A 14,536-nucleotide genomic window follows, 5' to 3' on the forward strand; every position below is an offset into this window, starting at 1 on the left:
AACCATATTGTGGCACTAGAGGAAAAGTCAGTAAGTGTCGTCCTCTAGGGACCATGAATATCTGTGCAAACACGAATGGCAATCCGTAAAATAGTTATTCAGGTATTTCAGTCTGGACTGCATTGATGGACCAACAGACCGACTGACATCACCATAAAACATTAGCTATACCAATCAGTATGTTTTTTGCATGATATAAGAAAAGTATTGGAAGCAAACATTTAAATAACCACTTAATCCAAAAGACATTGAGCAAAATAATCTTGTATTTTGACATTTTAATTAAAACAGCCTCTTTAGGAATCATCATGTAGGTCATTAACTCCAAAGGTCAGAGGAGATAAACAATGACTATTTGTCTTTGTACTTGGTATCTTTCTCCTCGCTGTTTGGCAAACCCGTCTGCCCGGGAAAGGGGGCGATCTTCAGGAAGAAGTAAGGGTTACTGTGAACCCGCATGGCCACCAGGATCGGAATAACCGCGTAGAGCAAGTTCGCTGCCAGCACGGACCAGAAAACATCGTTTGGGATACGAAATGGAGCCGTGGTACGAGGGTGGAGGGACCCGCCGATGTGGGCCCACTGGCACTGGAAGGAGACACAGACAGCAAGACCGAAGTTAGACTGCTAATACGACTTATTGTCCCTATCGGCACTGATACTTCCACTGTTTTGTTCAATTTATTACAGTGATGGCAGGTCATTAAACTGCAGTGTTTTTTTTCCACAAACAATCCAGAGGAATTACTTGGAGGGAATAAATTACCCCCAGTCTACCGTTAAAACATACAGAAAAGGACCATGAAAGAGAAGAAAAGCCACTGCTCGGGAGATACACAGACATTAGAAGCTGGCTGTTTAGAAAACACATCATCTGCGACCTCTTATTAAAGTAAAAGAGGGCTTTAATCAAGTGCTTCCTCGCGGTTCATGGCTCAGATCTTTCTGTTTGGTTAGAATGAAGAGAATGCACCTGCAGCTTGTTTATTACAGAAAATATGCTTCAAAGGATAAATGTGGCCCAGGTGATTATTAGCCGGATGAGAGCGCACTACAAGGAGTTTCATTTTAATTGCATTGACACGTGTCAGACCTCTTTGTAAGCTTCACTTTAATTTGCCTTTGCAACAAACTGTCGAAGCAACCCCGCTTCCGTATGCAACACCTGCATTCTGAACTATATATATTCAGAGTCAGTTTCATATATCGACTGTTTGTCTCCGAGGTGTTACCTGGATGACGGCTCCAGCTAAGAACACAGTCCAGTCTGACATCCACGAGCATCCGGGCTTGAGGAGACCGTAAACGAAGGCACCCAACAGAGGTAGTCCATAGAAGAACAAGTGCAGCATCTGTAAAAACAAAAAATGAGAACTTCTTAACTTTATTTCTTGCAAAAATGAACATTTCCAAACGTTTTACCTCCATATTTTAAATGACTTGTATCTGTTTTATTTCCACATACATAAATTCCATAGTTATACACAAATGTTGTTCCAGTGAAAAGTGCCTCCCATAGTGCAGAATGACTTTCCCCCTCCATCACTGCCAGTCTTTGCTGTTGTTGGGTCCTGACCAACAATCAAGCAGACAATTAATACAGTACTTCCTCCTTCTCCTCTGGCCTGCACTGCACTCCATCTACTCTTACTGAATACAGAAGAGGGCTGCTTTGAATGTGGAATTACAAACACTCACACCCTCAGAATAAAAGTTGTTCTACCAGTGTGGAAAATGAAAATTGCAGCAAAAGTAAAGTAGAAGTTAACAGGTATAAGTTGCAAATGGAAGAAGGTATACAAAGTAAATGTACTTAGCTTTGTATCCTCTAAAGTGTTAAATCGTCAAAGGCTTTATGAGACATTTTATATCACTTTGATGTTGTATATGTTACTGGGTCCAACTACTTCCAATTTACACTGCATCACTGTATCACCTTAATCTAATCTGATGTTGAGTGTAACATTTTATTCTGCAGCTCGACTTGTTACTGCAGTCATCAGATAAATGTAATGTGAAATCTAAAGAAGGAAAATGAGCTCCCTTAAATAAGTCAAAATACTCCAATAAAGCCTCAGCTGACCTAAATTGTTCTTAAGTGCAAGGTTCTCCAACACAAATTTGCACCCTCAGCACAAATGACTATACCCACATGGCAGTCATTACAGAAACTGTCCTGACCTTCAACTTAAAAATATTTGGTGCATGAAAGCCAGTTACCCACTTAAAAAAAAAAAAAAAAAAAAACTCAAATTATACCACTGAACAGTTTCTTTTCATTCTCGGTCTGAGGTCTAGATGAATTCTAATGAGTTCAGCCCAAGGCCTGAAAGCCAATCATATATGCCCTTCAGTCTTTTGTTCAAATGTCTTTTTAGTGCTGCCACGGCAATCTGTCACATACAGTTCATCATCATCAATGAACGGAGAGGTCGGTCAGAGCAGAAACAGCACAACCCAGTGTAACAAAGCAAACTTTATTTAATTTCTTCACCCCGACACGTACACACAAGCACCCACGAACCAATGCTAATCACAAACACACACACACACACACACACACACACAGATTAGCAAAGGCTGCTAACCGAGACATACTTTCACATGCTGCACACACAACCTCCTCCCACCCAGTGAGATGCTGATGGGGGGGCTTTGTGAGAGGGATTAGCTTATCAAGTTCTCAGCATGCGCTTCGTCAGTCTGATCAATGACTTGCAATTGTGACTGGACTGCAGCCCCCGACAAGGTCTTTGGATAACCTATTGACAAAGCTGTGTACGACGAACGAAACACAACAAAACGCCACAGCCGCTGCCGGGTCAGGAGAAGGAAATAAAAAAAGGGAAGCAGGGACCACTGCCAGTCGGGGTAATAATCTGTTATCCATCTCATGCTAAATGAAAGAGAGAGAGACAAAGATGCGCCGGCCTCTCAACCCTTCGCTCATTGTTGCTGTAATGATGAAAAACGTTACGCAAATCAGCTGCGAGCGAAAAGAGTGGAGGAGATAAGGGGCAAGCCCTCCAGCACACTCAGAGTGATATCCATGAAAGCAGAGGTCCATTATGTGGCTGGTTATGTAAAACAGGCTGGAGGGGAGCGTTCAGGTGCTGATGCTGATGCTGATGCACACACACAGGCTGAGTGTGTGGAGACATGAAGCACTCACCATCACCCTCGGGTAGCCCGCAGGATCCTTCAGGTAGGGTTCATAGTGCCTCAGGTAGAGGGAACAGGCTTCCAGTGGAGAGTCCAGAGCGACCTACGGAGAATGGACAAAATAACAGGAACGCCTCACAATATAATGCAACACTACAAAGTGCTACTGGAAATGACCATAGATTTAAACATCTCCCTGACACTGTCCGAATAAGAAATGTTCACATTGACCCAAGGAGTTTCTGTTTTAAATTTGGCAATTAGAATGACAAACTGAGCTTTATTGTCAAAAGAATAGCTTGTCATTTTGAGAAGCATCCTAGTTAGTCGAAAACGGAGAACTCTAATAATATCTGTACAGTTAATGTAAAGCCAGCAGCTAAAAGACAGAGGGAATGATGGTATGGCTCCGTCCAATGACAACAAAATCCGCCCACCACCATCTCTAAAACACACTAATTAAAACATAACTTTTTAACACTTTGGTTTAAAGATAAACCATGTTTATTGGTGAGCTTTAGAGATGTTGGAATGCAGATTTGAATAAAGCCAGTCTGCTGGAGTGCTTGTTTTTGTAGGCCAACGCTGAAGTTAGCATCACATTTTTCCATTGGATATTGGACTGATGTACACTCACCAAGCCTCTGAGGGCAGTGAAGGCCATGGCAGCTAACAGGAGGAGCAGCAGGGTCAGATCCAAAGGACGCCAGATCAGCACCATGCTCTGAGCGTGCTGGGCCTGACATGAGAAGACGAAAAATATGTACAATATAGAGCTGGTTAATGAAGGTCATTGTTTCATAGGCTCGAGCTCACTTTAATGAGACCAGTGTTTGAAGGTCTGTTCTGTGGAATTCATTAATTAATGTGTGTTTCGACAAGTTCTACAGGCATTAACTCATTTTCTGACCACTTGGGGGAACAGGAATCTGTAAACAAAACATTTTTCAAATCAGCACCATTTAAAGTGATACCTTTAGCTCTGTTTTTCTCTTTTAATATCTCTCTTAAACTAAAAAATGCTCCACTGTGCTCACTTGCATGTCGCTAACTTTGCAATGTCGCTACAGTTTGGTGCTAGGCAGGATGACATGAAGTTCATCAGATTATCTGCAAAGCAGCTGAAAACAACGCTGATGAAAGTGGACCAAAGTTGTGGGACAGAAACATTGCAAAACAATGAGCTGAAAGACACAAAAAAGGCTCCATAGAGCTGAGGGGAACTGCAGAGTTGGGTGACAGCTTTCTGTGGGTTTTAAGTAATCAGTATAAATAATCGTGATCCATTGCTAAAATGAAAAAATATTCATTATGGCTGCTGTACGTCCAAGACATATCTTAGACCAAGCTAACTTGAGTTTGAATCAAGACTGGAGTAAGTTTGAGCTAAATTAAGACCAAGGCTAGGGATGTAACAATCACCCATTCAAGATCATTTTGTGCTTGAGAGTCAGCATTGATTGACTCGGGGCCAATACACATATTCAAACATATAGAAACCGCAGATGATCCTCCAGATTCAGGTGAGTACATCACAAAATCTATCACACCGACTACATCACTGGAAATTACAGCAGCTCATAGATATAAATAACATTAAGGCTGCCCTTTGTCATCTTTAATAGTCTGGATCACAATCAACTGGACTGCGCTGTTACCTTGATTACCAAAAACTACTGCTTTAAACCTCTCCATCAAGGTCTAAACCATTCATGCGTTAGACTTACATTGTATCCACCGATAAGTGGTCTGTCCTTGGGCCGAGTGAATAGTGTGATGGCTGCCCAAACAGGCATCAAAAGGAAGAGAAAGTTGAGCCAGAAGGCTGGACGGATCTCTGACCCGTATTTACCTGCCAGAATGGAGAAGAAAAAAAGAGACTTTTATCATTTTCTACTCACCAAAAGCCACACTGTATATAAACATGACAATGTTAATCTGTAATTAAGCTTCCAAATAGAACCTCTACAGGGCACTTCAGGCAAAGGCAAACAGTACAGAAGCGCTATGATAACAGAATAGAGAACATCGCATCGCCTGTAGACGAGTTTGATCTTGTGACATTCATGTATGCAGTTTGAAATGCCAACAACAGATGCTTTAAGTCTGTTTCCTGCTTTGTTCTGGCTGTTGCGATGGCAGACGAGGCATGGAGCGATTGTGTATTCTGGTGGCACACCGAACTCTGACACTGATGGTACACGGCAGTGCAGATGTTCACTTGATTAAACACTTGTCATCACGGGACTGGTAGAGGAGAACAGGAGATGAGGCTCACCTGCCACTATACCGGCGATGAACACACTCATGTTGGCGCACAAAGAGCCAGCCCAGAACAATCCCAGGGTACGGTAGGCTTTACTGGGGGAGAAACCAAGAAAACAAGAGTGATTAAACTACTGCAGAGATAGAAGGTAAGACAGAAGGTACACCAAGTTAGACAAGGTCAGTTGAGGTCGGTCTTGGAAATAAAAGGTGCTAACCAGAAACATATAAGGTTCTTCAGCTTTTCCCAACAGGAGAATCCCTTTTGGTTCCTGGCAGATGCTTTTATAAAGACTCCACCTGGAACCCTTTGAGAGCTTTCTACTTAAAACCCAACATAAAAGGTTATAGCTGTAACTATCTGGGACATCTTCCAGTCACAACCTCCTATGAGAACCCTTCTATGGTGAAATGGTTCAACCCAGAACCTCCTCTGGAGGTTTTATCCAGAACTGTTCCACTTTCTGAGTGTGCTACAATGACCCACACAGGGGTTAAGGGTTCTACCAAGAACTATTTTATATTCCAAGGGACTTCCCTAGAAGGTACTACTTAGAAACCTATTATATTCCAAGAAGTACCACCTGGGACCCATTTAGGGTCCCTCGTGAGGTAACTGAAGGGCCGGGGCTGATGTGGTGCAGTGCAACTCACAGCAATCATAGTTTCCAATTACAGTTTTTGATGAGGTGTGCGCTGGGAGGATCTTTAAATACTAATGCTTTCCACAATCATTGAAGAACTCTTTCTTTCAAAAAGGGGTTCTTTGGAGGTTCTTAATGGAACCCTTAGTCTTACAAAGAATCCTTTTTGAGCCTGTATTCCCAAGAATGGAAAAACAAATCTTTGAAAAAGCTGGCACTGTTAAAAAGAGGATTTTATTTCAATAATAGCAAAGCTGCCCCAAAGCAGCTCTCCCTCTGAACTCTTGAACTCACAGACTGTACTCTATGACTAACTCACTCTAGAGGACGCCCTGTTTTCTTCTTAAAATACAGTTTTATTCAGGCCGATAGGTGAATTTTATGTGATAAACGCAACTCATGAATCTTTAGAAAATGCCTCTTATTTTTTAAGAAAATCAGAAAAATGACTGTAACAAGTCTAAAGCAATAGGATTCTAGTAAGAGCCTTCATTTCTAATGGTGTACAGTAGAGCTCGGTTTAGTCATTTAAGGCAGGCTTTCTGTTATGGAAAACAAGATGTATGAACTTGATGTGACTTTAACTGACTCGACCATCACCCACCTGTCTGTTATCCTGCTGATCATCATCAGGTACATGATAAAGTGCGCTATTCCATCCCAGTAACACATCATGATGGCGTAGGCTGTTCCCAGATAGGGCTCCCCCTAAAACACAGACATAACACGTGCTCATGACAGACGGTGGCTTAAACTGGAGCTGTCGTTTTGAAAACCAGGTATTGTTGCATTTTTAACATCAGCATTTGTAGAAGTGAGAAGAAGAAACCTACCGTCTTTTGGTAGAATTCCATGAAGCCGGAGATAATGCCGTCATGTTCCAAGGCACTCGTCAGGTCAATGACACAAGTAAAGGAAAATACTGCAAAAACTGCAAAGGCAAGAAACACATAGGGTATAAAAACATCTACCTGAGACTAAAAATGGGAAAAAATGCCTTGTTTAAAAGTAATTTGTAAGAGCTGTGTGTGTTTTTATATAAGGGAACAACTATACGATATGTGCTTCAGACCCAAAGATAAAATGTGCAGCTTTTTACACAAACATAAGCCAGAAGCCTTTGTTATTTTGAGAGATTAATGTAATTACTCAATTTGCTTTGTCTACTTATTAGAAACGATAGCACCATACACAGATAATGTATTGGCAAACAACTCAAAGAGTGGATTGACTAAGAGCCTCATGTCTCCTAAACTTCTTAAAGTCTTTTTCCAGCCTTTTAATTCACAATTTCATTAGTTCAAGATATTTCCCTTCAACTGGCTAGTCAGTGATTTATGGGACAGCGTGGGGAGAAAATTAAGTCTTGAGCAGTGAAGTAGGCTGGGGGCATATTTATATCGAGTCCATGGTGAACAGCCATCTTCTATCCTCAGAATAAGAGGCCAGCAGAGCTAAAAGGCCACGTCCGCAAGACAGAATATAAAGTGTGGAGCTGCACAAACACTCGAGTGGCATATGGGTCTTACTAAAACAAAAAAGAAAACTGACCACGCTGGTACAATGGCTGTTATAGACTGTTTTATTATCAATTATACTCCCAGACCTTTTTTTTTCAGAATGTCATTATGGAGGGAATGATTGTGTGTTGTGACACGGGCATCTCTCTGCAGATACCACGGATTAAACCGCTGTATCACAACCTTCCTATCTGTCCTTTGCACACTCTTTGCACACAGATGCACACACACACACACACACACACACACACACACACACACACACACACACACACACACACACACACACACACACACACACACATTGTGTCTCTATTGCGTACCACCAGTGTCTCTGTAATCCTCAGGACAACCAGGTTTATCTCTGACATCTAACAGGTGAGATAGCGGTGGGGGATTATGGCTCTCTATCACTGAGAGGAGCCTGCCACAGCTTTTGTCCTCATTGTTGTGGTTCACCTGCACAACACTAGTATCGCTTTGGGCACCAACTAGCGATATATATCACCACCTAGCATAGCCTCTGGCATCAGCTGCAGGGGTGTGTTTGCGGGGGGAAAAAAAACCTTGACTGGAAATGGAAAACATATTTGACCGATAGCTATACACATAACGACAAACAATATGACACAAATCAGTGTAGGAAAGCTTAATTAAAAGTGTGTAAAAGGTGCACAAGCTGCTGCTGTTACACGATCAAACTGAATACATTAGTCACTCTTTCATTCTGAGAACAACAGCAGTGTATTAATGGTTTTATACAGGAGAAGTATTGGACGCCTGCTCCTGTATGACCATTCTCCAAAAAGCTTTGCTTCAAGGTCAATCAATGACTCAAGTCTCGAAAAACAATAGCTAAAAGGTTATGTGTGTACAAGTGCCGTGAAGGTCCTCAGCTTGCAACAGTCATGCTTCACAATAGCTGTGGCTAAGCTTTGCTCTGAGCCTGATCGGTCTAAGCAGCTTTCGTCATATCAGGTGTAATCACATACAATTCAACCCTTTGTGAAAAACGTATTTGGAAATATATTGCTTGTGAGTTGTGAAATGTACAGAGTCGTGTTCAATACCAAAGAATAAGGGGTCTTTAGGTGGGTTGCCACGAGTGATGAGGAAGTAGAACAGAAACACGCCCACCAACACAGCAACGCCGATCCCCAAGATCACATAAGGCCTGTGAAAGAAAAGAGGAATTCAGTTGTTATCCGTAAGGAAAATAACAATTAATCTGCTGACACTCTGCACTTTCAGACACCAATCTCCCTCGGATTTTCTGCTTCATTCTCTTTACTAATTAGTTCCTCCCATGGAAGTTGTGCCAGTCCTCTCCGCAGTGCTAAATTAGTAAATTATGATGAATGGGAAGTCAGAGAGAATGATAATTACGCAACCTAGAGTAAGTCGAAATAATGCAGAAGTGTGAGGGGAGCTCTGTGTGATAGATGCACTGCAGCCAGCCGTGGGGGACTCAGCCTGTCTGAGGGGCCGGGGCGGACAAATATAAAAAGAGCACCAGCTGCGAGCGGTGGGGCACCAGCATGCAGAAAGTACCATAAAGAGGGCATTTCATCATCTTTTCTCCATTAGAAGGACATCCTAGGTGGCACTTCATCATCTTTTCTCCACTAGAAGGACATCCTAGAGGGCACTTCATCACGTTTTCTTTACTGGAAGTGCACCCTAGTGGCCAGTTTATCCCATTTTCTTCATTGGAAGGGCATCTTAGAGTGCACTTTATCACGTTATCTCCACTTGAAGGGCCTCCTAAAGGGCACTTCATCATGTTTTAAAGGCATCTTAGAGGGCACTTAATCATGTTTTCTCCACTGGAAGGGAAAACTAGAGGGCACTTCATCATGTTTTTCTCCATTTTAAAGGCATATTAGAGTGCACTTCATCACGTTTTCTCCACTTGTAGGGCATCATTGAGGGCACTTCTTCATATTTTTACATATCTACCATTGGGATATCCAGGTGTCACGTTTCATTCATCTTTCTAAACTCCTGTCATCTCAGTTTGCTTTAGGAACATAGCGATGCCTTTTAAAAAATAAAGTTCAGCAAGACAAACCTGATTCTTTGTTGCTGATAAAACTCTAGCGAAAATATTTTTCTCTTTCTCTGGTAATACATGCATTGGATTGCTTGTTTGTAATTAAGAATATTTTGAAACAACATTTAATTATCTTGCTAGGCTGATTGGGTTTTCCAAGTTTTTCAAAGACCAAGTTACAGAATGATAGTATTAATCCATAATGTATACTTCTAGTATACGTTCCTTTGTTAAACTCTAGAGCTCCAATATTTTCCCCTCTCATGCTGCTCTGTTGGCCGACCAGTGGCTTAAAAGCACAGCTTTACAAAGGTTTAATCAATCATACGCAGAGGTGTGGGAAGCAGCAAGGTAAGGCCATGTTAGTTCAGCACTGCCCTCCATGTTTACTGGTCAAAGGTACCGCTGCCTCGCACTGGAAAAGATTAATGCGCACAAGGTATCTCCTGGCAAACAACATTACATCCTCGGAAAACTCACAATGTGTGTTCACAGAAGGAAAACAAATGCTGTGAGAGCAAAGGGAAGCTCCCTTACTACCTCTCGGATTCAACAGTACAGGAAGATTTATGCACACAATACTGTTTGTTTGCAGAGTGGAAGAGCACGAGGCATATTGTATGTCAAGAGCAATTTATCAAACTCCTCCGTGCAGTCTGTATTGATTGTCAATGTCCACACACTCCAAAAAAGAGCCAGCAGAGATTTTCACACAGGAGGTGTGTAAAAGTCTGTCGGATATGAGATATATCTCGTGGTAAAAAACGGTGAATGGGGAGTGGAATGTGTGTTTTACCACTGGCTCTGTTTATTGAGCCTATACACAACCATCAGCTGTAGACAATACTATAAAAGTAATATCCCAGTAAACAGGAAAAACAGATAACAACTGAAAAATAAAGTATCCCTTAAAGCAAAGAAAAGGAATTATCTCTAATATAAGATTAGCTCCACAGGTTCTGTTCACATTCCCTTCTTTTGGCTCCCTATTCATTTTTTGTACCCCTCCAAGAAACGTCATGGTTAAATCATTTTAAGAGTTTACGCAACTTAAGAAGCAATTGGCAAATACACTCTGAAAATCGTGGAATTAGTGGTGCTCAACATGGTGGAGGATGTATGAGGTACAGTCACGGTCAAACCTTGAGTTTTAAGCTTACAGTGTGCTCTGGTGGTGGTAAAGTATATCAACAGTCACCTGCTCTATTACACATTTGTATTCTTGAAATTCTTTTAAAACAGTTTTCATTGTATAATAATATGTTTTAAGTTAAGAGGGTATTTGTTATGGTTGTTAAATAGTTGTTTCTAGAATTTTTTAGCAATCATTTACAGTGTTTCCCCAAAAAATGAAAGGTGACGATCGAAGGAAGTACAGTTTTATGTATTTTTGTCTTTTTTATCTTTTTGTTTGGAAATTGCTTTCTTTTTTTATTTTAGATATTTAAAAAATACTAATACATATTTGTAAATTGGTGGCAAGTATAGATGGGTTATGTTTTACAAGCCCTCATGTTTTTATTTGAACTTTTATCCCACCTGTGCATTTTCGTAGTTTACTGTATATTTCTTCACTTTTGTTTTAATTATTCATGTGCACAAATGAAGAACTAAACTAAAGAACTAACAACATACAGAATATTTCCATTGGAACTGAGCAATAAGACACGGGTAAATGTTATGACTTACTCTTGAAGCTCAGGAACGGTGTTCATGGCATAAAGAATGCCGAGGGCAGACAACGAAAACAAAAAGACGAGGGTCTCCATCTCTGTGAAAGCTGCTCAGCCTTCCTCCCTAAAATATCCACAGCACTGAGAAAAATACAATACAGCTTTAAGTCAATACAATCTGCTCCAGCAATAGTAACACTCACATTTGATCAAATCAATATTCAAATGATGCCAAAACTTCAATATATTTATAGGAACTGGAACAAATGAGAATTAAAGGAAATAAATGTCATGAAAATGAGATCTGTAGTTTTGAATTGAATGGAAAAGAAGTAGAGCAGGCTCTTACCGTCTGGCTACCCTTTGGGTGGATTAATCAAATTACAGCTGGCCTGAGGCAGACATGGCCTTTACTGGGAAAATAATGAAGTGGAGACAAAGAAGCTTTTGGGGGGAAAGTTATGCAATTTGGTTTTGTCAGAGATTAACATAAATCGTATTAGGGAATAGGCCTACATTCCTATTTATGCAGCAAACACACTTTCAAATGATTCCTGTTATACTGAGCACTTGTGAAATGTGTGCATTATGCTCTGTCTATGATAAACCCCTTAAAGGAGACACAGGGTTCAACAATATAATGAAGTTAGACAGAAACACTTTTTGTGTTCATTTTACTATGAAATATGGAGCCTATAATCCCAGATCACATGTGTGTTGAAGTGTTTTGAATAAATCGTCATCAGTGATGTGTTAAACATACGTATCCTTGTGTCTTTCTTATTTTTTTGTCTTTGTAGATGATGAGATGTCTGCACTCATCAGTGTGTGAATGGGTGAATGATATGTAATATAACTGAAATGTTTCCATCTCAATCTAATTATTTAATCCAGCAAATGGTATGGACAATGTGGGTTAAACTAGATTTAATAACTTCCCATGATGGAAATGCATGAGAACACTTTTCTGCTTCTTCTACAAAGGTAATTCAAACAAAGGAAGTGTCTTTGGTGTCCTCTGAACTGAGATTAACTGAAGTGAACTATTTACAGTAACTATCTTGCGTAAGAGTCGCCAAATAGGCAAAAAATGACTTAGTGGGAACTAGTAAAGTCACTAACAGGAAGTGGGAAATATCCCTGTGGTGCTTTTTATGTAGGCGAATCCTCATTGTGCCTGTGCGTATAATGGCTCTGTTTGTGTGTGTTTTTTCTAAGACCCTGCATTACTGTTAAATTATTTTAATAATCCATTCAAACAGTCATAACTTTAATATCCAGTTCACTTCAAGTGTTTGCAGTATGTTTCCAGTAGGGTGCACCAAATTCAAACTCAAAGAGCAGATCCCTAAGCAATTGAATTACAGCTTGTTTTGAGATACCACATCATATATGCTTTTTATTCAGAATATTAATATCAGAATCGTCTGGGACAATTGTGTTGGGATCGGCGCCTCACAGGTTTCTGCTGTCATTGTGTTGAACCAATGTTAATCTGGCTTGATTGATGAGCTAACATGCATTATAAAAGCTGTACCTAAAATGTGCCAGGATGCTGCTCTTACATCCTGTATATCATCACCCACCACCTTGCTGACAAAAGACAATACAACAATATCAGACAGGGTTGACAAAGCACAGCCCTTCCAGTATCTTTCAGGAGCAGTACCTTAAAAAACACAAACAAACACGCACACATGCACAGACACACACACACCGTCCTCTGCTTCCCACCATCCTCCTTTGTTGGGAAAAGGGGGGACTGTTATACCCGGAAAGCAGTGGCAGTGCGTATTTGCTGGAAACAACTGGAGCTCTTCCAGCTCTGTCGTTCAATAACGTGGAATGGACGGATGGATGCCAAAATGAGACAATGACCTGCAGGAGGAAGATGAACATGTACTCCGTTTAACAACTTAAAGGAAATACGCTTTTGTACAATAACTGTCTGAGGGGATGTAGTCCAGGTTATTTCCTTAAATGAAAATCCCATGTAAAGAAACAGAAACGAAACATGTTTGTTTCAAGTTGCACAGAAAATGATTCATCCCAAAAAAATAAAAAATTCCAGAAAGTCTAAGCGTATAACATGAGTCAATCCATGTTTTTATTTAGTGCAAAAGGTTTTTATTAACGCTCTCTTTATTCTGTCATGCATGGATTCTACTTTGCCTGTATGCTATATAATGCAGTTGTGTAATGTTTTTCATCTCTTAGTTTCTTAGTAAGTCATTAGCGTTGATTATTACTATCATTAGTGGTGGGAGTGGGAGTGACAGTAATAGCCGTAGCAGCAGCATTGGTATTGTTCATGGGCTAAATTTAGGTCCATAAATTTAGAAAAACAATCGCTAAAGCTGACAATTCCAGTTATGACTACTGAAAGAAATTATGTACGAATTAAGTAGTTTATTTGTCTTAAACGACGTAGTTCTTGTGAAAAATATCTGTTTTACCAGGATGTGTTGGTTTTTACTGCAGGGATCAGAGGAAAGGTTGTCTGTGAATGAACAAAAAGATACAAAAATAAATGGCTTCTCAACTGAATAAGCCAATTTTAGGAGATGCAGCCTATTCAAGCATATAAATAATAGTTAACATCTGATAAAGGAATATTTATTCATAGACCTATTCCCTTGAACATCTTGTTTGAAAAGGCCTGACCTAATTTCCAGATTCTATAGAGATGAATAGCTAAATTGATCTTAAAAGTATTTAAGTGTTATAGGACTTACTCAAGGATATATAGTAGCCTATTGTATAAACCATAGACATAAACAGTTTGCCCAAATTCAGATTTTATTTTGCATAATAGAACAGTTTAGTCTACAGATTAAACATTGGCCATTAAAATAAGATAAGATAAGATAAAATAATCCTTTATTAGTGGGGATATTTACAGGATTACAGCAGCATAGGTTATAGTGCAAACAAGAGACATAGTAAAAGAAAAACAATGTAGATTAAATACATATAAATAATGCAAGATGAGACATTAACCAGTTATTGGTCTTAACTTCAACACATTAAAGAATTATAAATTGGCCTTTAAAATAAGATAAAATAAAATAAGATAATCCTTTATTAGTTCATTTTATTAATTTAATTTCCAGGATTGCAGCAGCATAGGTTATAGTGCAACCAAGAGACATAGTAAAAGAAAAACAAGATTTAAAAAAGTATTATAAATAAGCAATAAAAACAGTAAAGAAAAATGAT

General features: G+C 39.9%; 1 protein-coding gene across 1 annotated transcript; it reads right to left on the reverse strand.

Moving 5' to 3' along the window:
• Positions 1–351: 351 nt before the first annotated feature.
• On the reverse strand, positions 352–11,413 carry tm6sf2b (transmembrane 6 superfamily member 2b). The gene is made up of 10 exons (XM_054603466.1): positions 11,334–11,413; positions 8,662–8,765; positions 6,905–7,002; positions 6,676–6,779; positions 5,441–5,523; positions 4,890–5,014; positions 3,800–3,901; positions 3,173–3,265; positions 1,233–1,352; positions 352–588 (listed from the first exon to the last, which is right to left on the reverse strand). Exons 1-10 carry the CDS (start codon positions 11,411–11,413, stop codon positions 352–354), a joined length of 1,146 nt encoding a protein of 381 aa, XP_054459441.1.
• Between the last annotated feature and the right edge of the window lie 3,123 nt (positions 11,414–14,536).

The sequence above is a fragment of the Anoplopoma fimbria genome, chromosome 8 (genome assembly GCF_027596085.1).
Source record: "Anoplopoma fimbria isolate UVic2021 breed Golden Eagle Sablefish chromosome 8, Afim_UVic_2022, whole genome shotgun sequence".
Lineage (NCBI taxonomy): Eukaryota > Metazoa > Chordata > Actinopteri > Perciformes > Anoplopomatidae > Anoplopoma > Anoplopoma fimbria.

Coding starts and splice junctions, on each gene's coding strand:
- tm6sf2b (XM_054603466.1), bottom strand. CDS start 11,413: ATGGAGACCCTCGTCTTTTTGTTTTCGTTGTCTGCCCTCGGCATTCTT. Junction 6,780..6,904: donor TGGAATTCTACCAAAAGACG/GTAGGTTTCTTC, acceptor TCTGTGTTTTAG/GGGGAGCCCTATCTGGGAAC. Junction 589..1,232: donor TAGCTGGAGCCGTCATCCAG/GTAACACCTCGG, acceptor GTCTCCTTCCAG/TGCCAGTGGGCCCACATCGG.